The 26,544-nt window shown below is 37.6% G+C and overlaps 5 protein-coding genes across 5 annotated transcripts; 4 read left to right on the top strand and 1 right to left on the bottom strand.

Moving 5' to 3' along the window:
- Positions 1–515: 515 nt before the first annotated feature.
- Positions 516–2,294, top strand: GCK72_012929 (uncharacterized protein; the record flags this gene model as incomplete). The annotated part of the gene is made up of 5 exons (XM_053729507.1): positions 516–632; positions 686–752; positions 819–1,310; positions 1,430–1,876; positions 1,927–2,294. 5 exons carry the CDS (start codon positions 516–518, stop codon positions 2,292–2,294), a joined length of 1,491 nt encoding a protein of 496 aa, XP_053584279.1.
- Positions 2,295–2,944: 650 nt separating this feature from the next.
- Positions 2,945–3,889, top strand: GCK72_012928 (uncharacterized protein; the record flags this gene model as incomplete). The annotated part of the gene is made up of 4 exons (XM_053729506.1): positions 2,945–3,061; positions 3,115–3,238; positions 3,285–3,686; positions 3,735–3,889. The coding sequence occupies 4 exons, from the start codon at positions 2,945–2,947 to the stop codon at positions 3,887–3,889; spliced, it is 798 nt and encodes a 265-aa protein (XP_053584278.1).
- Positions 3,890–7,890: 4,001 nt separating this feature from the next.
- On the top strand, positions 7,891–8,295 carry GCK72_012927 (uncharacterized protein; the record flags this gene model as incomplete). Its single annotated transcript, XM_053729505.1, has 1 exon — positions 7,891–8,295. The coding sequence occupies one exon, from the start codon at positions 7,891–7,893 to the stop codon at positions 8,293–8,295; it is 405 nt and encodes a 134-aa protein (XP_053584277.1).
- Positions 8,296–20,919: 12,624 nt separating this feature from the next.
- GCK72_012926 (uncharacterized protein) lies at positions 20,920–22,727 on the bottom strand (the record flags this gene model as incomplete). The annotated part of the gene is made up of 5 exons (XM_053729504.1): positions 20,920–21,305; positions 21,355–21,501; positions 21,551–22,021; positions 22,246–22,369; positions 22,494–22,727. 5 exons carry the CDS (start codon positions 22,725–22,727, stop codon positions 20,920–20,922), a joined length of 1,362 nt encoding a protein of 453 aa, XP_053584276.1.
- GCK72_012925 (uncharacterized protein) lies at positions 21,774–24,779 on the top strand (the record flags this gene model as incomplete). Its single annotated transcript, XM_053729503.1, has 2 exons — positions 21,774–21,966; positions 24,616–24,779. The coding sequence occupies 2 exons, from the start codon at positions 21,774–21,776 to the stop codon at positions 24,777–24,779; spliced, it is 357 nt and encodes a 118-aa protein (XP_053584275.1).
- Between the last annotated feature and the right edge of the window lie 1,765 nt (positions 24,780–26,544).

The raw sequence follows: 26,544 nt of genomic DNA, 5'->3' as shown, positions 1-26,544 counted from the left end.
TTAACCAATTTCTAATTTTTGTAACATGAATATAACTTATTTCCCCTGTTAAACAGATCTCCCCTTTTCCGATTCTCACTTTTAACTTTTCCCGCGTCTTTCTTTCTTCAATACTCATAATCGATTCATCAACTTAATTTGTAAAATACTTTTCCCAATGACAGCTTCTTTATTTCCTAATTTTCTGTTTAATTCCAGATTTACTATTCCAATAATTCGATGAAAATAAAAATAATTAATATACAGTTTCTCTCATCTTATAATTACAGAAAAATAATCTGAAATTTCATTAGCACTCTGAAACACGCAACAATGTTGAGTGTCACTTTAGTCTTGTTAATTCAAAATGGTAATATCCCGCTCAAAAAAGCGCGCGAAAGTTCATCGGAAGACATATTTGACCTACCGCCTCTTTCCTTCCACGAGAGAATCATTCTTCCCATTTTCTCTCCTATTGCTTCCTCAGTTTTCTTTCTTTTTTCCGTGACTTATGACAAAATTGCTTTATTTCAGATATGATTCCTATTGAGAACCAGCCAACTTCCGATGACTCGAACCACCGACAAGCAGAACTACCAAACGACAAGAATGAGATGAAACCGGATGGGAGTGGAATTATTAAAAGAAATCAGGTAACAGGTTCAGATTTCAACTGAAAACCAGTAAAAATAACATTATTTATCAGGATAATAATCAAGATCAAGATGAGATAATCACAACAGTCAAGAAGAGCAGAAGAGAAGACTTTGGAGGTGAGTGAGAAGTTCTTCGGTGGGGCGCATTTGCAAGAGAGCTACAATTCTTGTACAAATTTTCAGAGCTCCAACACCTCCGCCCCAGCATCTCAAAACCTTCCGTATCGTCTCCAAACTATTCCTCCATGACCTCATCACTTCCTTCATCAACGAAAGATTCACATTCATCATCAATATCTGTTGAACTGGCACTGGAATTACTCAACCTACCGATCAGCAATGAAGACGATATGAATCCCGAAGGAATTGTGAAAGGAATAAGAGAGTGGCTCTCATTGGGTCTCTGTTCTCAAGAATTCTTTCCTACTCATATTCTCAATATCGATGAGATACGATTCGATGACGTCATCACCTTCCCACAAGCATATTTCTCGTTGGATAGTGGACGCAAGCTATTCGCCAGAATGTATAATTGGTTGAGGATAAGTGAAGCTTCGAAAATGAAGATACTGTCATTAGATCAATCTACGAAGAGAATTAAATCGGAGGACTTCTCAGTGAACCAACAGCAACCAGTGGGCGGATGCGATAATCAAGAACGGGGAGTTACTGGAGGTAAGTGACAATATTTATAGACAGAAACTGAAACCGCGTTTGCTAGTCATCTGCTACAGTTACAAGATTCTCAGAAATACCCTCACAATCTGTGAAAATCAATCAAATTACAATTTCAGAACTCAACAACGTCAGTCGTCCGATGCCCTCCTCATCATCGTATTTTCCCGTCTCGCCTTCACTCTCACTACCGACATCATCCAGTACTTCTTCAATGTCTGCCGAACAGGCTCAAGAACTTTTGAGTAAACCAATACCCGATAACATCTACCTGGATACCAAGGACATTGCCAGACAAATGAAGGAGTGGTTCACTCTGAGAATCTGTACCCAGGCCTTCTTCGCTGTCAAAATTCTTGGTACACGACGCAATCGATTCCACACAATTCTGACAACTCCACTACGGTTCAAAAAGTTGAAGGCTGGAAAGGAATTGTTCATCAAAATGTACAATTGGTTGAAGATGTCAGAAGATGTAAAAAAGGAAATCTGGTCGGTAGTTGGAATGAACGATGAAAAGTCAAAGAAGATTGCCCAAGAGCCAGAAGGCGAAGAAGAGGAGTACGGTAGGTTATATCAATAAAAGTATGTTTCATTTCAATTCACTTTGCTTCAGAGTGTCCAACGGAGATCTCGAAGAAACGCGAAGTTTCACTCCTTTCGGAGACATCTCCGTCGATTACCGCCGAGACATTCAATGCAATCATCAACAAGAAAATCAATTATGTTAACACCAAAAATATCTCTATTTTGATGAAGAATTGGCTCCAGAGAACTCAAGCGACTCAGAGGTGGTTTGCCAAAAAAATCTTGGGAAGAAGCAGAAAGACACTCGGCCAATGTCTGAATAAGCCAAAAGACTGGAAAGAATTGAGCCAAAAGAGGAAGATCTACGTGAAGATGTACAACTGGATGTGTTTGACAGAAGAGCAGAGACTCGAGATTATGAGAATTTACAAGGCGCCAAACTTGAAATGCCAGTAGAAAATTAAGTTGACAGACGACTCGACACTTCCAAGAACTCAAACATTTCTAAATCTTTGTACCATTATTATAACTTGTTTCCCTTGTTAAACAGATCTCCCTTTCATTTCCCGATTCTTTAAATTTTCCCATGTCTTTCTTTCTTTAATACGCATATTCTTATATCAAAGCTAATTTGTAAAATATATTTCCTATTTGCCGTTTCTTTATTTCCTAATTTGCTGTTTAATTCCTAATTTACTATTCCAGTAGTTTGATGAAAATAAAAATATTTAATATACATTTTCTCTTATCAAATAATAACAGACAATATAGTTATAGCTAATATTTATATCGAAACTTGATAGTACTGGACTCACAGCTTACAGAAAAATAGAACTCGATGAAATCAAAGAATTCCAAATTTTCCATAATCTCTCTTTATTATTTTCCAGAAACACGTAACAATGTTAAGTATCACCCTAGTCTTGTGAACTCAAAACAGAAATTGTTTGTAAAAAAAAACGCGCGAAAATTCATCAATAGAAATATTTGACCTACCTCCTCTTGCCTTCCACTAGAAAATCATTCTTGCTCTTTTCTCTCCGATTGCTTCGTAGATTTTCTTTCTTTTCTGTCTTGACTCACAACATTTTTTTCTCATTTCAGATATGATTCCAATTAATAATCAACAAACCGCCGATAACTCGAACAACCCACAATCAAAACTAACAAACGTCAAGAATCAGAAGAAACCAGATGGGAGTGGAATTCTTAAAAGAAATAAGGTAACAGTTTCAGATTTTACTCGAAAATTTGTAAAAATGATGATGTATTTCAGAACGAAAATCAAGATCAAGATGAGTTAATCCCAACAGTCAAGAAGATCAAAAAAGAAGATTTTGGAGTAGAAAACTCGACATCAGTAGGGATGAGTGGTGGCAGGAAATGGATGTTGAGAACAGGTGAGTGAGAATTTCTTCGAAGGAGTGTATGTTTTCAATTTTTCAGATCTCCAATCACGTGGCATCCCAAAACCTTCCGTATCGTCTCCAAACTATTCTTCCTCGGCATTATTTCCTCCATTACAAACTACAGATTCTCATTCATCACCATTATCTGTTGAGATGGCACTGGAATTTCTTAACATACCGATCAGCAATGAAGACGATATGAATGCCGAAGGAATTGTAAGAGAGATAAGAGATTGGCTCTCATTGAGTCGCTGCTCTCAAGAGTTATTTCTGTCTCACATTCTGGATGTCGATAAGAGACGATTCGATTACGTCATCGCCTTCCCACAAGAATATTTCTCGTTGGCTAGTGGACGGAAGCTATTCGCCAGAGAGGTCACCCGTCTTGTCCTCCTCCTGTCGACGGTGTTTTCGGTGATCACCCTTGTCCACCCATTTGGTGATTGCCCTCAGACATAACGCACTGTGGTGTCCCGTTTGGTTGCAGTAGTGGCATGGCTTTGCTTTGCAATTTTGCTTGCATTTCTGGTCGTCGAGCAAGCATTGGAAGCAGCGCCCCTTGTCCATGGCGATGGTTCGTCTCTCGTCCGCCTCTGGGACTGCTGGACAGAGATCGGAGTAGTGATACTCTTTGCAGAATAGGCACTTGGTCGTGCCCTTCTTTGGGTTCTTCTCCAGCTTGCGCATTTTGTATGCGGTATTTTCCACTACGACTTCCACTTTCGATTGAAGACGAGGTTGTGCATTTTGAGGCGATGGAGCTCGCGTTGCTGGAGCCAGTGGCGATGAAGTCCGTGTCGATGGAGCATGTGGCGATGAAGCTCGAGGTGAGGAATCCCGGGGCACCGGATCTTCCTCTTGTCCGTTTCCAGCTTCCACTTCCTCGAATCGACCCGCTTCTGGGACTTCTGAATCTCCGTCTGGAGATGCTCGCGGCGAGTTGGTGAGTGGAATGCCGAGGTATTGGCATATGGCGTCGAGCTTCTGATCCATGTTGAGCATGAAGTTCCGGTCCACCATTTTCTCTCTCTTCTCCTCCTCCTTCATATTTTTCCACTCCTCCATGGCCTTGGTCGCCGACTTAATTGTCTCAACGTTGGGCATATGAGCCTTGTCCTTTTTGTCAGTCGCCTGGTCCGCAATTTTGCTTTGTCGTTGCATGGTTTTCCCTGTAAATATTCTCTTTTTGTCCGGTTTGATAGAGATTGTGAGGGTTTTGAACGGAATTTGAGTGAGTGTGACGGATTGAGAGAGGAGTGAGACGGATTGAGAGAGGAGTGAGCAAGGAAAAACGGTTTGTGAGAGTGAGTATTGTCCGGAAAACAAAGGAGTGTGCAGAGAATTTTCAGTATTTGGTGTGGTGCCAAATACTGGTGAAATGAGTGCAGTGATGAATGGGATTACAATCAAAATGTGAAGGTATCCCGGTCGATGCACCATATGCACGATGGCAGTGGGCTCTGAACTGGGACGGACTGTGAGATTGGAAAAGTATGCGAAACCAATGGGCTGGTTTCGCGGGGGATGTTGGAAGTGACAGAAGTTGTCACTGATTTGTCCGAATTGCGGAGATTGTCCGATCCGGAGTGAAACGGTGGGAGAGAAGATGTAGTGGTACCAAGTCAGGAATCAATACGACGATGGCGAGCCTGCTTACAGCGGCGGGGGTCTACCTCACGGTAGGTCCGCTAGCTGCGACGAGAGATTTTGATAGGTCTCTCGTCTGTCTTTTTTATCAGACGGTGGGTTTGTGCAGAAGGTCGAGCTCAGGGAACATCATCACCCGAGTTGATTCCACCGGCATCACTATTTGGTTAGGTATAGCTGCACGCAGTGGACTCAGGTTCCGACTTAACCTTCGCCCTCCCATGACGGAGTTCCCCGCCAGGAGCCTCACGGCCTACGACCTTACCTTCGGGTTTGACCCCTCCAGCACCGGTCGGCATTCAACCTGCCACTCGTGTGTTCTTCCGGCCAGAGCTCTCTTTCAGATCGAGAGACAGAGACCTTCCAAACACTATGCCAGATCAGATCGTGGCAGGTTGAGCATCTGATATTACCGGCTATCAGGAAGCCTTAAAATTTGGAGAGTGCAAAGGTCCCCACTTTGTTGTAAGCCTCTCAGTGGAGAAAAAGAAAGGAATGCTTATATCCTCTTTATCCCCTAGGCTTACAACTTGAGGTTTTGATCATCCTAACGACTTTTCTTCCCGAGGGAAAAAAAACCGGGGTCAAAACTAACCACCCAAGCCCGAGTTACCTCAAACTTGGGTAATTAAACCTTTGAACGGAATTTGAGTGAGTGTGACGGATTGAGAGAGGAGTGAGACGGATTGAGAGAGGAGTGAGCAAGGAAAAACGGTTTGTGAGAGTGAGTATTGTCCGGAAAACAAAGGAGTGTGCAGAGAATTTTCAGTATTTGGTGTGGTGCCAAATACTGGTGAAATGAGTGCAGTGATGAATGGGATTACAATCAAAATGTGAAGGTATCCCGGTCGATGCACCATATGCACGATGGCAGTGGGCTCTGAACTGGGACGGACTGTGAGATTGGAAAAGTATGCGAAACCAATGGGCTGGTTTCGCGGGGGATGTTGGAAGTGACAGAAGTTGTCACTGATTTGTCCGAATTGCGGAGATTGTCCGATCCGGAGTGAAACGGTGGGAGAGAAGATGTAGTGGTACCAAGTCAGGAATCAATACGACGATGTTTATCTCAAACTTGGGTAATTAAACCTACATTAATAGGAAACAAGAGTATAAAGAGAAAAAATAGGAAAGGAGAGAAAAAGTAACAGAAAAAGAGGAGACGACCGTCCGGTCGCTCACAAAGCTTTGAGAATGCGGGAGAAGGGGGGCGTGACTGTCCCTGGTGAGAGAAAAGAGGGATTATACAGTCTAGGTGTAGAAATATTATTTGAGAGAGAAATATGTGGGGGCGAGAAGGAAGATATTGAAAGAATTTAATTAAAGAATAGACAAGAATTGAAATGGGAAGAAGGTTGTAAAAGGCATGAATGCGCCTGCTCATCCTTTTAACATTTCTGTCTGTTTTAGGTACACATTTAGTTTATGATTGCAATCATTTATTTCCCGGTATAGCAAGGAGAAGGACTTGCCGTCCTTCACCCGCACCAGTATAGAAACTAAAAATGTAAAGGGGGAAAAGGGTCTCTCGGCCGGCCGCGTGGTTGTTTACGCCTCGCTGAGCCGAGAGCAAGACGTCATCTCAGTCGAGAGAGAACCCGAGGAAAAGAGAGTAGAGACAGGTCAGAGACTGGCCTGTGACATCCTCCCCTCTTTGGAAAGAAGGTTTCGTCCTCGAAACTCTATGTAAGAGATCAAGTTAGAGACCACTTTCCGAAGGGTTCCCCTAAGGCTCTCCCCTCCTCTCGAGAACTGCTTCGTCCCGAAGCGTCAACCAACTTGAATTTTTTTAAAGTGGTTGGAAACTTGGGGTAAAAACAGTTCAAAAGAGCCTAAAACAGTGAAACAGACTATAAAACAACATAAAATACACAAAAATAAACAATCGTCATCGGGGTCTCAAATACAAAAATCAGATTCTCATAGCGTCTTATTGCCCTAATCTTATCTAGTGACCGAAGTTTTGTCAAACTGGCGGCGTTAGGAAGTTGCGGTAACATACAATAATAAACTATGATGTTTTGAGGCGAGTATCTACAAGAAGAAAATCAAACATTCTAAAAAATAAAAATTTTAAGCTGTGTCATACAATTCAATTAAAATTTGGGGGACAATCTTCTCAATTATTGGTTCTATTCAAATCAGACTCATTTTAGCTGTTGAATTTTTTGAACAGTCAATTACTTAATAACCATGCGCTTCCGCGCATGTGCTCATCCGCTCATTATCCTACACTCACTCTAGTGACTTTTTGTCTCAACTAGGGGTGGGAAATTTCTCAAAATGGTATTAAAAAAATTATAATTATATTGACTTTCCTTTCCGGCATTGAAGATTCCCATAACAGCTTTTCACATCAGGCCAATCCTTTTCCAGTGATTGAACCAAAACAATCCGAATCAAAATCCGCGATCGATTGAAATCGAGAACATCGCAACTGCATTGCACTGAGACTGACGACGATGAATATTAGAGTGATATAATAGAAGTTATAGAATGAATAGTCGAAATGGGTGGGTAGTGGGGGGTTCAAATGGGGTGGTGGTTCCATGGGTGTAGCGGTGTAGTGGTAGCACTTCAGGACGCGTTTGAATCCTGCGACGACCTGAGTTCGCAGATGATAAAGTTGAATGATAGGGCGCCAACTTTATCACCCTACTCGAGGTGGGACTTCCATGTAAAAGGCATGAATGCGCCTGCTCATCCTTTTAACATTTCTGTCTGTTTTAGGTACACATTTAGTTTATGATTGCAATCATTTATTTCCCGGTATAGCAAGGAGAAGGACTTGCCGTCCTTCACCCGCACCAGTATAGAAACTAAAAATGTAAAGGGGGAAAAGGGTCTCTCGGCCGGCCGCGTGGTTGTTTACGCCTCGCTGAGCCGAGAGCAAGACGTCATCTCAGTCGAGAGAGAACCCGAGGAAAAGAGAGTAGAGACAGGTCAGAGACTGGCCTGTGACAAGGTGCTCAGATCGAGCACATGAAATGAAAAGAATGTGCTCAGATCGAGCACATCCTGATTTGTCTTCCACCACATCGACCACCGATTCCGATATGGTCACAGAGATTATTAACAGACCAGTCAGCTTCGTTGATACCAAAAACGTCTCCATGGAAGTCAAGATATGGCTGGAAATATCTCAAGTATGCGAAGAATGGTTCGCTACAAAAATATTGAAACGATGGAGATCAACACTGACTGATGCAATCAATAATCCAAAAGATTGGAATGATGGAATTCGAAATAATAATAATGTTTATGCGAGGATACATAATTGGATGAGTATGACAGAGGAGCAGAGACAAGAGATCTTGAGACTTCTGAATGCACCAATTACGGACACGTCTCAAACAGATTTATCACTTGGTGGAATCCTCGAAGAACTTCCTAAATCCTAAATGTAAGCTCATAATAACTTATTTCAATCCGTTTCAAATCTCATGTTTTCAACTCTATTTTTCGTATTTCTTGACCAGTATTTTGGCTTACAAAGTGACTGATGCATATTCGTGTTTCAAGTTTTTAATAAATATAACTTGTCGATAAAAACTACTAGTAGGTGGACTCGATATCCATCATTGCTGCCAGAGGGAATGATTGGTACAAAACATTGTCATTATTGACTTAGCCAGAAACCAACACATTGACACTGGTTGCTAACGCTGTGAAACAGTAATTTATTAAAGCAAACTCAAAAACAGACAGTGAAGAAGTTGTGATCCCGTAGCCAGAAAAGAAGATATAATGACTAGAATTTCAGATGCAAAGAAATCGGTTTTAAAATTATGATAAATTGATATCAGATTATTCTTATCAATATTATGTCAATCGATACAATTATCCTCGTTCCTTGGTTTCCTTGTGAAACTGGATAACCTGACCATCGGAGTGATACTTCTCCTCTTTGATCTATTGATCTGATCTAATCGATTGAATCTCGATGCAGCATCTGGTGTAGTTGGTTCTTGTTGGTTATTTGAAGATTGAAGTTGGTCGGATGACGGAGTTTGGGTATGGGAGAGCAGGCGAGATTCTCTCTGAAAAAACGAAAACGAAATTGTTTTACAAAACTTGTGTGCCGTTTCAACAACTCGATGAAACTGAATAGTACTTTTCACTATTGATTGTGAAAGTGGATTAAGCCCAAATTTTTCAGATTTATTCGGCAAAAAGCGTAATTTTCGACTATTTTTTTAAATGTCGAAATAAACCCAAATGCAAATAGGATATTTGACTATTTTTGATAAAATTTTCAAACATTTTTGAGATTTTGCAAGTCTGACTCACCTTAAACGCCTCCCTCCTGAAATGTTCCTGCTTCGCCGTTTCAATTCTGACCCAATGTGGAACATCCGGCACGAGAATATCAATAATCATCTTTGATGCGAGAATGACATGCTCCAAAACCACAACAATCAATATCTGGCCTCCCCATGATAAGTCTGGCCAGATCCTCTGGACAAGACCGGATTGGCCGATAAGGGCACAGTTGACAATGACGCCGAGGATTCCGAGAAGCTAGAAGAAGCATATTTATTGATAGTAATTTTCAAATCGTAAAATCATAAACTTGTAAAACAGAAAAATTTGCACTTTCTAAAAATCCGTGCAGTAAGAGAAACAATTTGGCCTTTTATAGTTGAAAATGGCTACTTTTAAGAAGCTATTACGGTATCCCTGATTGTCCCACAAAGTAAAATTTTTTATGGATCCTACAGATCAAGAGTAGCGCTTCATGTTTGTAGTTGATAACCTTTTTGCACAGATTTTGAGCTGTTTCCTTAAAATAACCATAACTCTCTAAGGAGTGCTCGAACAAAAAAGTTGTCAATTGCAAAAATGAAGCTCTACCTTTGATCTGTATGGTTTATACATAACTTATCTTGTGGCACAATCAGTGATACCGGGACACCCTCTCAAAGTTGGTCATTTTCAACTAAAAAAATCAAATTGTATATCATACTGTACGGAACTGTTCTCATCAGAAATTCATTAGTGTTTGAGACAGTGTCCCCCACTACCTACCTCCATAGCCTTTTGCCACGCTCCAATATCCTTAACCCTCCTTCCAAACGGCCTCTGTACAGTATTACACAATTTGAATGCATCCACTCGAATCTCGATCAAATTATTGATCAATGCACATATGGCGGCTAACGGGAAAGCAGGGGAAAACAATAAAACATATCCGAATTGAATGAACATTTCGAGAAAATCGTCAAGTGGGCGTGCACACACAGACATGACACTCTCCAGTTCAGCTTGTGTCAATTCTGGATTCGAATCGTTCGACGGTTTGAATTCTGGAAGTGGAAGACGTTCTGTTTTCAGTGAGAAGTCCTCTCGGAATATCGAAGAAAGTGTTCGAAGCTGCTTCATATCATTTGTCTCAAGTTTTCCATCGTCATGTTTCTTCCTTTCCCTCAATTCCCCTTCCGTCGGAGATCCCAAACTGAAAAATGATCCGATGGGGCTTCGTTTCGGACTCATTTCTTCCTCTTGCTCCACGGAACTTTGTCTTTTGTTCCTCACGTTCTCCACGTGTCTTCTCAATGTTCCATCACTCATGCTTCGTGTCATTTTGTACGTTAAACTGCTCAATTTCAACTTTTCGATCATGAATGGGACCACAGTTTCCATGATGTTTTGGGTGACTTGGCGGGTAATGAGGAGGGTGGCAAGAGTCTGAAATTATGCATTGAATGTTTGAATACATATACTAGACATGGGAAACCGGAAATAATGTTATAAAAATTCGAGTCTGTTTCATGTTAAGCCAACACCCATTCTCTGTTTCATCTCATGAATTTGTTACGTTTATCTGTATTTCTCAACTCCATTCATTCAGAAATTTTTTTACTCTGATTCCGAACCTGTAATCAGTTTTTGCTACGAGAATCTATGAGAAAAGTTATTTATGTTTTGGGAGAATCTACCTTCCCAAATGTGCATTTTCAGGAGTATCAGTCTTTATTTTTTACATGATTCATTGAAATTTGTTGTCTTGTGGCAACATCTTACAATTATAGAAAAAATTTGTAGAAGTCTCATCTTTGACAACTGTAAGTTGGTTTAAGCTTTGTCAAAATCTTTTTTTCCTCATAATTTTCACAAAATTTACAAAAAATACCAGGAAAATACAAAAAAGTCCTGTTGCTAAAACTGATTATAGATTTTGAATTAACGTAAAATTTAGTAAACAGCATTTGACTAAATTTATTGATCTGGACCCTAGCAATTCTGCATTGATTTTGATACACTTAACGAAACTTGAGCACTTCGAGAAACAAAAATTTTTAAAGGAGACCAGAATTTATATTTTTATTTCAGATTATGATACTTCTGACAATTCTAAGAAACTTCACGATTGGAGCATGTGCTAAAAATCGCTTTGAATGCTAGAATTCCCGTTCTCCTAGCCCAAAAGGAGCCTTGGTGGAAGAGTTTTTCCAAGCGGTCGTGTAGTCCTCTCGCACAAGATTTCGGTCCAATTCCTCATTTTCTCACTTTTCCTACGAACTTTCGTAGTTTCTCTTTTATTTTCCGATATAAGTTAAAAAACACGAAAGTTTGTTAGAAAATGTGAGAAAACGAGGAATTGCACAGAAATCTTGTCCGAGAGGACTACACGGCCGTGCTGAAAAAAACTTCCACCTAGACTCCTTTTGAGTCAGGGAAACAGGAATTGTGGCGTTTAGAGGAACTTTTAGTACATGCTCCAATGATGAAAGTTTCTTAGAATTGTATGAAGTTTCAGAATCTGTGATAAAAAATATGGCTTCAGTCCTCCTTTAAAAAATTTCTGTTTCTCGAAGTGCCCAAATCTTCGTTCAGTTTATCAAAAGCAATTGATTTACATCCCTCCCTATAAATTTTCCTCACCTCCTGTAACCTTTTCATATCTCTCAACACAAATGCAATATAAAAAAGTGACCCGAACGCAGTGACAAATTGGAACAACACAATTTTCGTTATCAGAAAATCCTCATATTCATCATCAGTACGGTAGTTCTCTAAAACAATTTTTTTAATTTCAGACACGGATTTTCTAGGATACCCCAATCATTTAGAACCAAAGCGAGCCGTCTATAAATCTTGTCACTAATCACAATCATCAACGCGTAGACAATCATTGGAAGATAGCAGATCCAGTGGAAGAAGAAGGATTCGGCAAAGTAACTGGAATGAAAAAGTAAATACTGAAAATATGTAGCTGGAAAAAAGAAAACTTACAAGTCAGCAAGATCTTGAACAGTGAAGATAGCCAACATGGCAACAAACATTCCAACAACACAGAGACAAGTGATGGGGTAGGTGATGACTGAAATAAATTTATTTGTGTTTCAACATCATTGTATGAAAAAATACTATTCTTTGATTTCAATTTCTTTTCGAAATTATCATCGTTAGCTTTACTCCGCTGTAATCAACTGCTGAAAGCCTTCAAGTCTAGATCAATATCACTCTACAGACATCTTTTCAACACCTATGTTCTGCCCTTACTTGAATATTGCTCTGTTGTCTACTCTCCTACACCTTCTAGCATTCTATCTCAAAAACTTGAAAAACCACTCAGATTATTCACTATAAAAATTCTACAACGATGCAACATCCCTTATTCTTCTTACCTCGACCGTCTCGAAATTCTCGATATTTACTCAGCCCGCCATCGCAGACTTAAATCACAATTAATCTTACTTTATAAATTTATATGCGGCGCAGCGTATTTTCCAAATATCCAATCGTATGTCAGACTGTCCAATTCGGCTAGACGACCCATGACTTTAATTTGTGTTAGGCCTGACGTTAATGACTTCTTCTCTTCTACAATCCCCATATGGAATTCTATCATATGTAATACCCATGACTTCCTCCCCTCCGGTAAATTTGTCTCCCTGCTCAATAATTCAATTAATAGACTATGATCTCCCCCTGTGAATTTGCTCTTTACCTTGCCCCCTCTTCCCCTTTTCGGTTATTTCACCCATTTCACTCATATCTTCTCACCTCATGTCAATTAATTCTCGTTCCCCATTTTTCCCCATTCTTTCGGACTTAATATCTTGCTTTCCCCTTATTTCGCCCTCCTACCAGGTCTATAGCCTCGTGAGGGGCATGATCTGATCTCCTGTTTAATATTCATGATTTATATTCTAGTCAATAAATAAATTAAATGCGTACATTTTTCTTCTATTAAAAAAGAACACATACCATATCTCACTACAGTATGCTTCCAAGCCGGATAAAATGGTTCCATCCGTCCCGACAACGGATTAGGAGCCAAGTAGTCTCCAGCAAATGCAGGTCTTGGATCTTGTAGATATGAATCTTGAGTTGCATCATAAGTTCCCCATTTGAATGCTAATTCAGCTTGTACTCGTTTCCACCATTCAAGATAAATTGTCGACCAGATACAGTTGAAGAAAGCAAATAGGACGAAGCAGATGTCGGAGATCAGCTGGAAAAAGAAAAATTTTATTGTTTCAGAAATGTAATAACTAATAAGTAATTATTGTTTTAATGGTTTTGAGATAACAAGTATAATGTTACCTGATACAAATCCTGTTTATCTCCTGGATTATTTTTGTACTTGAATCCACCCAAAAACCACATGAGAATCCCGAGAAGTGATGGAAACCACAGAGCAGTTGTCATATGACCCAACCACGCGAAATACATGGCGATTTCAGTTCCAAAGTAGTCTTTGACCTGAAAATAAAGTTTAAGGCAATGATGAACGAAAAAGGAAAAACACTAGTTGTGTTATTCCTTATTTGAAACTGTACAAGTTTCAGAACAAAATGAACATACCAAAATTGTCACGGGCCTCTGGACCTTTTGACTATACTTTCTCAAGTCAGAATTCAATCAAAAGCTAGTTATTCATCAAGAAATTGCATTTTTTAAATGTTAAATTATTTAAATACTCAAAAAAAGGTCAAAAACAGGTACTTTTTCTTGAAGCCTGGCCGACCGGGCCGAGCAAAATCCCAGCCCGGACGAAATTTGATAAGTTTGCTGATTGCCAGTTTTAGGTAGAATCCCAATATTTGAAACATATTTGATTCAATTTATCAAATATTTGAGACAGTACAATTTCTGCAACAACTAACCTGATCAATCGGTTGCTCTCCCAACGAGGCCACCCATTTCTGTTGAAGATGTTTAAGATACTCCGTGTTATGTAATGCAGACACATTCTGTACCACATTCATAGATATCAGCCGTGGAACTATTGCAATCCCTTCAGTGAATGTAATCGTCCTCCTTGGAAGTTTCAATGTCAATCCTCCTTTTCCAGCTCTCATCATATCAACCATTTGTTTTACTATTATTGTCCGTTCCATCGGAGATAAAAATGTATTTTTCCCTTCGACTCCAGCAAAAAACTGGGCTTCTTCGAATGAGAAATCTCGCATTCCACCGCCAAACTTTGATTTTATTGCTTTCTTGATGTGACACAATTCAGCGCCTTTCAGGAGACTGTAAACAATTTCTAATGTTGTTTTTTCTACAGTTTCAATTAGTCCACAAATTTTAGGTAATTGTTTTAAATCTAATGATTTTCACAATGAATGTTGATAAATTACCTCTTATAATCCGCCGTCAAATAAATCGCATAGCAACTATTCAATCGGTGATATCTGACTTCTATCCGTAAATTTGGTTCATGTTCTCTCATCTGTTGTACCAACCACATCACGGATGTCTTGTTTTCCACGTCATCATCCGAGAATTTCATTGTGATTAGAAGATCACAGTGGGTGGAGGTGGAGGCGTATCTGGAAATCAGGCATGTTGGATTTTTTTGCTTTTTCCAAAATCTATAATGTTAACTACTGCGTCTTACAACCGCGCTCTACCGAAACCGAAGAAAACTGCTTGCAAAATTGAGAGACTCTGAGAAAAGAGACATTTCTAGAGGATATTCCGGTGGGGCGCAGTTGTAAGAACTGTGCTGAGCTAATAACTACTACATTTTTAATGAGATGTGTTGAGACTCTTTCGGTAACTGTTTTACACTGTCGGTTTACAAAAGCTGGCATTGTGAATGTTCAGACAAAGAATCCCTGACTAAAAAAATTTCCCGTTCACAAAAGTCGATATTTGATTTTCATGCTGATTTTGCTCAATTTTGCCACGTTCAACTTGTTTCAACAACAATTTTTTCCTCTTCACGAAATGCCGACTCACAAGGGAAGCCGCGCGGTTCCATATGTGTTCACCCAGCGGTTCACCTGTGCTCGTACGTTAAAAAATAATAATTGCGTGTACTATTTGCCGATTTGGAATTCATGTGAAAAACTTCACTATATGAATAGTTTGAGAGCTCATAACTCGGCTCGCAGAAACATTTAGCCGATTTTGACTGAAATGGACTCCCCGTAGTCGAAAGAACCTATAACCCAATTTATTGATCGTTTGAAAGCCGGGTCTCCAAAGACTTACCTTGTGAGCAAATAAGCTCTGACTAAAAAAAGTTCCCGTTTCCAAAAGTTGACAACTGATTTTCAGGTTGATTTTGCTCGATTTTCATCTATTTCATCTCTTTTCCAAACTCACCTCCACAAATCCGAACTGACATGGAATGTACTCCGAGTGGCCCCCCACAACTTGCGAGTTTATTGGCTTATTTGATACGTTTTACAGAAAAATGACAAATTTAATAGCTTTTCCGGTGACTGGACCTAATTTTTGAGATTTTTAGATTTTTAGAAAATCAATTTTTTCAATTTTTTTTCAACATTTTTTTTTCATCATTTTTTTTCTCAATGTTCTCCCATCTGGCAAAAAAAACGAAAACATGTAAAGAATCGAGAATTTCATAGGCTTTTCGATAGGCTATGAAAATTTTTTTGGTCATGTTCCTACTTTTACCAGACCCCCGAAAACTGAGAGTCAAAAAAAATATTTTTTTGTGAAGTCGTTGGGATGTTTTAAAATGCTTTAAAAAAATTATTAAAAAAATAGTAAAACTTATGGAAACAAATTTTTCAAAAAAAAATTTGGGGGTACCCGCGATGAAAAACGAAATAATTTTTTTTGAAAATTTTGGTTTTTCAAGGTTTTGATGGGTATAGAAAATATGTTATTTCTTCTGTTTATACTCTGAAATCGTTGATCAATTTAAAGAAATTGACAACCACGGATTTTTAAAACCTGTATCAAGAAGTTTGAATCGTTCCTGATCAGTTTCCAATTCGTAGAATAGGCTCAAAAAATACATTGTTTTGAGGTGGGGAAAATTTCTAAAGCTTGCAACGTGATTTAAACTTCAAATAAACGATTTTTGCTATGAAAACATATTTAAAACATATAAGTTCACAAGTTTGATCACTTTAAACAAAAAATTTTTATTTTAATTTTTTATGAAAATTTCATGTGGTCCCCCCTTCTGAAATTTTCAAAAAAAATGAAAATTTTAAATTTTCGTTTAAAGTGGCCGAATTTGTTATTTCTTTCATTTTAAGTATGTTTTCATAGCAAAAGTCGTTTATTTGCAGTTTAAATCAACGTGGCAAGCTTTTGAAATTTTCACCACCTCAAAACAATGTATTTTTTGAGCCTATTCTACGAATTGGAAACTGATCAGGAAACATTCAAACTTCTTGATACTGGTTTTAAAAATCCGTGGTTGTCAATTTCTTTAGATTAATCAACGTCTTCATAGTATAAACAGAAGAAATAACATATTTTCTATACCCATCAAAACCTTGAAAAACCAAAATTTTCAAAAAAAATTATTTCGTTTTTTATCGCGGGTACCCCCAAATTTTTTTTTGAAAAATTTGTTTCCATAAGTTTTACTATTTTTTTTAATTATTTTTTTAAAGCATTTTAAAACATCCCAACGACTTCACAAAAAAAATATTTTTTTTTGACTCTCAGTTTTCGGGGGTCTGGTAAAAGTAGGAACATGACCAAAAAAATTTTCATAGCCTATCGAAAAGCCTATGAAATTCTCGATTCTTTACATGTTTTCGTTTTCTTTGCCAGATGGGAGAACATTGAGAAAAAAAATGATGAAAAAAAAAAATGTTGAAAAAAAATTGAAAAAAATTGATTTTTTAAAAATCTCAAAATCTCAAAAATTAAGTCCAGTCACCGGAAAAGCTATTAGATTTGTCATTTTTTCTGTAGAATCTATCAAATAAGCCAATAAACTCGCAAGTTGTGGGGGGCCACTCGGAGTACATTCCATGTGAGTGCAAATCTCTGTCCCTCAACGATTCCATCCTGTATAATCGCCCCAAATTTGTTGTGGAGCGTTGCCATTACGCCTGGAAACTGAAATTGAACTCGAAAAAGATATCGAAGCACATAATTTTCTTGCGTTTTCAAGATTTTGGTAAAACGGAGATAGTTATTTTTGACCATTCCGATATCAACCGGCTGAATATTCATTCCGCAGTGAAAAAAAGAGAAGGAGGAAAAGAGAAAATAACGGTTTGGTGAGAACGAAACGATGAAAATATTGTTTCCCAGAGTTTATGTGAAACGAAAAAATATGAACCATGAGTTTTGTTACGAAATAGATAGTTGCTATCACTTGGTTTATGAAAAAAGCGATTAAAAATTTTCAGATATGCTCAATAATTATATGATGAAACAGAAGCTCACGGTAGTTGTGTTACTGTTTCAAAAACTTGCCAAATCCTGCATTCAGATGGTTCTTGAGTTGAAAAATGTTATGATATGAATAATCGAAATGAAAACAGTTGTTGGAGTAGCTTAGGCAAGTTAAAAATGAAATTTGGGCAGTCACCACTGGAAAACTAAGAAAATTTAGAATTTATATCTCGCCAGAATACCAACTATCAGCTACGACACTAAAGCTGACATATTTATTGTCATTGGACAACGGTAAAAAAGGCGTGATGATTTTCAGAAATATCAACTTGTAATCTCGTTATTTGTGTTATCGAAAAAACATTTCTGTTTCAAAACTGTGTCAATAACAAAAAACGACGAAAATTTGTAATTCGAGAAAGATACAAATACTCATGGTTTATTTTTCTTTTCTTTTTTCCCCAAAGAAAGAATAGAATAACTATTGATTTCAAAAGTTATATACCTGTTACAATACTTTGTGAAAAGAGTAATGTGCTGAATGTTTCTTATAAATCAGTTTTTAATACAATAATTATTACCACATTCAGCAAAAACGTGAAGCGAATCACTTCAGTTTCAGATTGGTTTCAGATTTTAAAATGGTTTGCCTTGTTACTATTTGATTAGCAAATCTTTTCAATAAATTTTTAACTTCAGTTTCAGTCTTTATTCTCATCATTTTCTGTGTCGCCAAGGAAATTTTCTGTATCGAGCAGGTATTTAATATGAACTGATTAGTAGGGCGCAATCTTTGTCTCAATGCAAATGTTTTGATTTCGAATTGTTCATCAAAATCTTCAAAGCACTGTTTTAATAAAATCACAAGAATCAGTTGTTTTCCTTTTTTATTGAAAAGCGCATTAAAATTTCTTGAACTGTGCAATAATTCTACCCACTGTTTTAACAACTTATTTTCAGAAGATGATTGATTTTTGAAACTGTACAGATATACTTTTCATAATTCCAGAGTTTTTTTTAACGTGAAACGGTCTATCCGAAGAATTGACAGCTTTATATTCAATATTTTCATCATCTTCTGTTGCGCCATGAAAATTTTCTGTATCGTGGAGGCACTTAATCTGAACTGATTTGTAGGGCGCAATAGTTTCGAACTAAATCTTCAAAACACTGTTTTAGTAATATCTCAAGAATCAGTTGCTTTCCTTTTTATTGAATACACTGCGGGACATAAATATGGAGCCACTTGAATTTTTAATATTTTTGGTAAAATTTTGTCGTTTTCAAAAATTCTTTGAATACCAATAATGTACTTTCCTGCCCTCAAAAACGATACACTTGCTGAAATTTTGAAAATTTTTGGGTTTTTGAAAGTTTTGAAAAAAGTGTGAAAAACGGCTTATTTCTATGGGACATAAGTATGGAGCCACCCATGAAAAAAGGAAAAACCGCGAAAATCTTTGTCTGAAAACATTGAAATCGTACTCTCCGTCCAAAATTGAGTTGTTTAGAAATATTTTTCTAACAATTTCAGGTAAAAACTTTTGAGAAAAACAAGAATTTCGGAAAATTTTCGAGTCTTTTCATTTTTTGTATACATTTTGCGAACAAGTCATCTCTAGCAAACTATTTTAGTTATAATCTAATCAAACAGTCTTGATTGTTCGTTTTAAAATGTTTTTGTAGAGAGATTGAACGTTTTGTAGAACTTACGTGACTTCAAACTCAAAGAGTGAGTCATATTTCGAAATTGAGGCTACGTTTTAGCTCATATTCTCCGAATTTCACCTTTTCAACTAATTTTTTTTGCAGATTAAAACAAAGTCTAATTTTTTGTTTCAGTTATCAGCACTCTGCGTTAATTTACTGGCCACTAGACTGCCGAAAAAATCGCCTAAGTGAATTTTCATTCATTAGTAAGGAGGTGTAATCTATAAGTTTGTGCAAACTAGCGCAACGGCTAGGAAAATTTTCAGAATGAGAAGCAAAAGGCACAAAAAAAAGAATTCGTTTCAGATTACAACCATAATTCCACATTAGATACGTTTTAAATTGGTTCATGAATTTCACTCCACACAATGCTCAAAAATTCTGTTTTAGGGCTTTTTTCGGCATTATAGAGGTCAGTAAGTTAATTCAGGATGTTGATAACTGGAACAAAAAACCCGAATTTGATTTAATCTACAAAAAAATTCAGTTTAAAATATGAAATTCGAAGAATATGATCTAAAATGTAGCCTCAATTTCAAAACATGACTCATTCTTTGAATTTGAAGTCACGTAAGTTCTACAAAATGGTTAAATACTCTACAAAAACAGTTTAAAACTAACAATTAAGAGTGTTTTATTAGATAATAACTAAAATAGTTTGGTACAGTTGACTTGTTCACGAAATATTTACAAAAAATGAAAAGACTCGAAAATTTTCCGAAATTCTTGTTTTTCTCAAAAGTTTTTACCTGAAATTGTTGGAAAAATATTTCTAAACAACTCAATTTTGGACGGAGAGTACGATTTCAATGTTTTCAGACAAAGATTTTCGCGGTTTTTCCTTTTTTCATGGGTGGCTCCATACTTATGTCCCATAGAAATAAGCCGTTTTTCACACTTTTTTCAAAACTTTCAAAAACCCAAAAATTTTCAAAATTTCAGCAAGTGTATCGTTTTTGAGGGCAGGAAAGTACATTATTGGTATTCAAAGAATTTTTGAAAACGACAAAATTTTACCAAAAATATTAAAAATTCAAGTGGCTCCATATTTATGTCCCGCAGTGTAGCACATTTGAACTTCTTGAACTGTGCAATAATTCTACCCATTGTTTTAACAATTTACTTTCAGAAGATAATTGATTTTTGAAACTGTACATATACTTTTCATAATTCCAGATTTTTAATTTTTTTAATAAAAAGGTCGCTCCGATTATTGTAAGGTATAGCAACTCATTAGAATCCGATTCTAATGAACTTCTTTTTTTTTCACTGTATTACCATTATTTATGAAACGGAATATTATTTTAATTTTTTATTGAATAAAATTCGAATTTTTTGTAAAGATTGAAGGTCGGTAAAATAATATAATATGTTACCGGGAAACCGGAGAAAACGAAAAAGAAAATGAGAAATGAGGACGAGATATGTTTAATAAATGTACAAAACTACTGAGATTTGGGAAGTTCTTTTCTTATCAAATTATTAAAACAGTAAATTTTCTATTAAACTGGAAATTGGGAAACAAAGAAGCTACGAGTGGGAAGGGTATTTTACGAATTAGTTGTATGAAATGAATATGAGTATTGAACAACGAAAGACACGTGAAAAATTAATAGTGAGAATTGGGAAATGAGAGGGGTATATGTTAGAAATAAGTTATATTAGTGTTAATAAGGTTTGAAAATTAGTTATGTGATTGTGAATTCTTGGAAGTATCCATCGAGTCAACTTGATTTAATGTTTTAGTGGGAGTCCATGTTGGGCGCCTTGTATACTCTCATCATCTCGTGTCTCTGCTCCTCCGCCAGACACATCCAATTGTGCATCTTCACGTAAATTTCTCTTTTTTGACTCAATTCTTTCCAGTCCTTTGGATTATTCAGACATTGGTTGAGTGTCCTTCTGCATCTTTTCAAGATCTTCGTGGCAAACCACTCCTGCGTCGCTTGAGTTCTTTCGAGCCAATCCTTGATCAAAATGGAGATCTTTTTGGTGTTAACATAATTGGCTGGTTTGTTGATGAGGTCATTGAATGTCTCGGCGGTAATCGATGTGTGGAAGGATGATTGAGGAGACAGTGATGAGACGGAAGACGTCTGCGAGTGAAGGATGAACTCTTCTGGGCAATCTGAAACAATTTAGTTAAAATTAAACATAATTTGGTCAAAGTAACGTACCATAACCCTCTTCGATAGTTTCGAACATCTGTGTAGAGACTGATGAGTGGCAAGATGAACGAGTAGACATTGTTGAAACGCCGGAATCAGAAGACGCCTCCGATTCCAGTGATACTTGCCGTTTTCGGGTGATCAGCTTTGGGTAGTCTGAAATAAATCAAGTTGAACTGGAGCATACTGTCATCAACAAGCTTACCGTACTCATCTGGAAAACTCTCCATGTCTTCTGGACCTCTCATAAACTTCTTCGGCTTTTCATCGTTGATTCCAAATACCGACAAAATTTCCTTTTTCACATCTTCCGACAGCTTCAACCAATTATGCATTTTGATATACAATTCCTTTCCAGACTTCAAAGAATTGAATGGTGGTGGGATGGTCAGAACTCTATGCAAACGGTTTCGTACTGTTCCTAGAACATGTACAGCAAAGAAGGCCTGGGTACAGATTCCCAGAGAGAACCACTCCCTCATTTGTCTGGCAATGTCCTTGGTATCGAGGTAGACGTTATCTGGTATTGGTGTACTCAGAAGCTCATGAGCCTGTTCGGCGGACATGGAACGAGGTCGGGAAGATGTCGAGGGTGGGGACGCAACTGGGGAGAAAGTGGCAGTGAGTGATGAGGAAGGCATCGGACAATTGAAGTTGAGAACAGCGTTGTTGAGTTCTGAAAACGATAGGCTGATTGATTTTAACTAATTGTGATGGCATTTATGAAAATGTTGCAACTGTAACACCTGATAAGAAAGCTACCAATATGCTTTAAAAATCAATATTAATCATTTCCAGACCTTCAAAATGTTATGTGCCGTTTCAGTTTCCAAACATTTCTAGACAGGATCTTTATCGTCAATTATAGATCCATTGTAGTTTCTAAATGCTGTAACTCACCTCCAGTAACTCCACGTTCTTGACCACCGAATGAGTCCACTGGCATCTGTTGCTCCAATGAGTAGTCCTCCAGTTTTATTCTTTTGGTTGCTGGCTTGAACTCGTTTGGATATTGGTTTTCGTCCTGGAAAATACAGTTAACCATCTATCGATTTTATCATAAGGTTGTGGAATCTCAAGTTTAGAAAACCAGTTGAAACATACATATTTTATGAATACAGTTCCCAATATCTCTCCCATCAACTCACCGAGTACATAAAGTAGATCGGAAGATCTTTTGATCCATATGGAGTGTATCTCATGTCGAATCGATTTTCAATCTGAACTGTATCCCGTTCGAAGCATGAAATCGGGACTTTCTTCCTTTTGAGAATTCCATAACAATCCATATTCTTCGGGTGTCTGACATTGGTCAACTCCGTCAGAATGTACTTCGACTCATCGATTATTTGTTGGAAACAGAGCGCTCTGGTTGGAATCATATCTGGAGAAACAAGGAAATTGACTATAAGTTACTGGGGACGGGAGGAAAACGGTAAATTGAAACAGACGACAAAATTATTGTGGGGAAGAAGGAAAACATAAAAGGAGGGTCTGTAGATCAAAACTAGAATAGGTAGGTCAAATATAGGATACGGTGTTTTCTTACAATGTTTTAAGTCTGGAGAATATTATTCAACTTGAAGACCGTTGACTTTAACTGGCCTATAAAAGAAAAGTTCTTAACACAGGGATCTGTTTCTAAAAAAACATACCGTCTAGAATATGTGAAGAGGTCACTGCATCACTGAAACAGCTTAATAACATTTTCCCATAGCCCGGTATATCTAAATTCGCAATATGAGAAGATGAAATAAACCGTCTGAAGGGGAAAACAAGAGAATGAATGAGTGACTGTCGCATATTTGACTTCGCATATCTAACGGGACATCTGATTTACAACCGCACATAGCGTTTTTTTTGGGGGGCTCTGGGAAAACTTGTCATGTTTTAAAGCGGTTTGACCTGAACTGTTAGGAATATAAATATCGAAAAAGATAACTATGCGTATTGTTTATAAGTTTTCGCGAAGTGTGAGTGACATTGAGTGACTGTCCCATATTTGACTGCGTACATCTCGGAAAGAACCACTGTGAGATGTGAGAAAGTGTTGCACTAACTAGGGAATGACTCACACAAAGTATGGAGATACGCTACATGACCTATATCGCTGGAAAGCTGACGTTTTCCTGATTCCGAATCTATAGTCAGTTTTTGCAGTGGCCTTTCCAGTTTTGAGAAATCCATACTTTGTGTGAGTCATTCCCTAGTAAGAGTCAATATAATTCTATGATCGATTCCGGCTAATTCATATAAAAAATATCCCGCGGCACCCTAAATGTTTAAAGCGATGTTACTGACGCATTTCTTGTGCAATTTTTCGCCAATTTTGTTTAAATTGCAGATCTTAAAATTAATGAAAGTTTCGAAAATCAGAAATTCAAAAAATAAATAAATTTTGTCTGTTCTAAATAATCACTAATTATACAGATGAGAAATAAACAAATGTTTTTTGTATATCTACCAAAACTTGAAAAACAGAAAATCCAACAAAAATAGAAAAAATTTTCAAAGTTCAACTTTGAAAACTAAAAAAAGCGCATTTCAGCGAACTCATAAACCATACGCATAGTTATCTTTTATATATATTTATATTCCTAACAGGTCAGGTCAAACCGCTTTAAAACATGACAAGTTTTCCCAGAGCCCCCAAAAAAAACGCTATGTGCGGTTGTAAATCAGATGTCCCGTTAGATATGCGAAGTCAAATATGCGACTGTCACTCATTCATTCTCTTGTTTTCCCCTTCAGATGGTTTATTATTTTCATCTTCTCATATTGTTAACCTTCATCGTGACCACGGTTCTGAAACGGGACAGTTCTGGAAAGACATACCATCCGTTTATAAGATTTGGTTTTGACTTTTTCTGACAAAAACGAGAGTCAATTTTTAATTAAAAAGAATTTCGTCCAACTTTTGACTATCAACTTTTTTGACGTGATTGACAATTATTGATTTCTGATTTTGTCCATTGTCATGATCAAATCAAGAGAAATAGATATTCAACTCTTCCCATATTGTTAACCTTTATGATATTATCTTCTTGCATAGGTCAGGTTCTCCCAGAAACCTTAAAAAGAACACCGCGGTTGTAAATCAGATGTCACGCTAATTATGTGCAGTCACATAACACCGCAACTTGGAACATCATTCGCTTATACCCTCGCTCTGACTTGCATATTGTTTTGTTTTTCTCTTCCTCTTATTGACTGCATATTTTTATTCTTCTTCCCCTAACATATACCCATACAATAATTTATTATTTTCAGAAATGATTCCAACCACTGCTCTCTGTTTCCAACAAATTATCGATGAGTCGGCCTACATTCTTACGGAATTGACCAATGTCAGACACCCGGGGAATACGGATTGTTATGGAGTTCTCAAAAGGAAGGAAGTCCCGATTTCATGCTTCGAACGGGATCTTTACTAATAATATTCAACAGATCCGTCTGTCTGTTTATGTGTTGCAAGCCATAACTCCCTCCGTAGTGGGCCGATTTTTATGAAACCTAGATAGATAGGCTGGAAATTTCCCTTAGATGATGCCCGAACTTTCCTTTTTTCAAAAATATCAAATTTGACATCTTCTGAAGACGATACCGATTTCAACGGTAAAAAGCGTTGTGACAAGGTGTGTCCCGACAGGGTGGTAGAAAGCTCAAAATATCAACCTAATATTACTGACTCGGTGTTTCATAACTACATTCTCGAGAGCAGTCCCCCGCCCCATGTTTGGTATAACACAGGTGAACCGCTGGGGAACACATATGGAACCGCGCGGTGGCGAATATGTGGCTAAAAAGAATGAGGGTTGGGCCCTATATGTGCCCATATGGATCCACGCGCGGTCGGCCGAAAACGTGGGGCGCATATGGAACGCATATGGATAGCATATCAGCATTAATTCTACCAACCGTATTTGGTTGATTATTCTGTATGAAACACTAGAAAGCCCTAATTCATTGTTATGATAGGTATGTAATGTTATTATGTTGTTTCACTATTCCTTTTTTCAACTTGTTCACTTTCCATTTCTCGGACTTGTACATTTTCTCCGTTCTTTCTCGAAGTTCTTCATTTTTCAAACAGATAATGGCAATACTTCATGAAAAATTGAAAATCACATACGATTTCATATAAATATTATAGGTTAGCTTGGCGGTTATAAAACAATTTTTGATGTTCGAGCTTTTCTTTGAACTCGGAAAAAAAAACCCGCCGACGAAATTCGAAGTCCGGTATTTTGACTTTACTTCGGTATGACAAATACTTACCTTCTTACCTTCAAATCCATCTGAAAAAATATAATTTCTTATCATACCGAAGTAAAGAAAAACACAAGACTCGAATTTCTCGACAAAAAGCTAAAATTTAAGTTTATTGAGAAAATAACAACTTTTGTATTGAAAAAATAAGTTTCCGTAAGTTTAAATAGCTTTATTTTTATTTTTGAAGTTTGCCATTATCTGTTTTGTGCAAAAAGAATGAAGAAAATAGGCGAAAAACTTCGAGAAACGGAGAAAATGGGCCCGGACTTATAGAAAAAAATGTCGCGTCGATTTACGGTAAACAACACGCCCACGTGTAATTCCGGAGTGTCGTTGCGGCGGCCGGCCGCCACCCTCAAATATGGACCATACATGGAACGTATATGGGAGCCAAATGGGTGCACGCGCGGCCAGTACACAGAAAAGACGACCGCACATATACGCCACACGCGCGGTCCACGTTTCATTTGAGGACACATATAGGGCGCTATTCTGGCACTTTCACACATAGGATTCCCAGCGGTTCACCTGTGAATGGTGTACATCGATGACTCTCACGCACACGAGGAGAGTTCGTTCCCGCCCCGGGAACTTTTTTTGTTTTTTTTTGTTTTGATAAAAACATTGATCGCCAGTTTACGAAAGTTGTAAATAACTTTGTTAAGTCGAGAGAAAGTACGAAAAAATAACAAATTTTGCCATAATGGGTGATTGAGCTCCAGCTTTAACGGTGTTTTAAAATTACAATCCCATAAACACTAAATCAGGAATTGATAGCAGTTTACAATAACACTTTTGTCCACAGCTTCATGGGGGAGGGAGGCGGCATCGCCGCCGATCAGTCAAAAATTAAAAATTGATATACATATAATTGACCCGTTCCCATTCCGAGAAGGAAAAAAAAAGAAGACCAAATTTCAGTTTTCT

Source organism: Caenorhabditis remanei, chromosome IV, assembly GCF_010183535.1.
Source record: "Caenorhabditis remanei strain PX506 chromosome IV, whole genome shotgun sequence".
NCBI lineage: Eukaryota > Metazoa > Nematoda > Chromadorea > Rhabditida > Rhabditidae > Caenorhabditis > Caenorhabditis remanei.
Note: the sequence above shows the minus strand (reverse complement) of the source record. Positions and strands in the feature narration are given on the sequence as shown.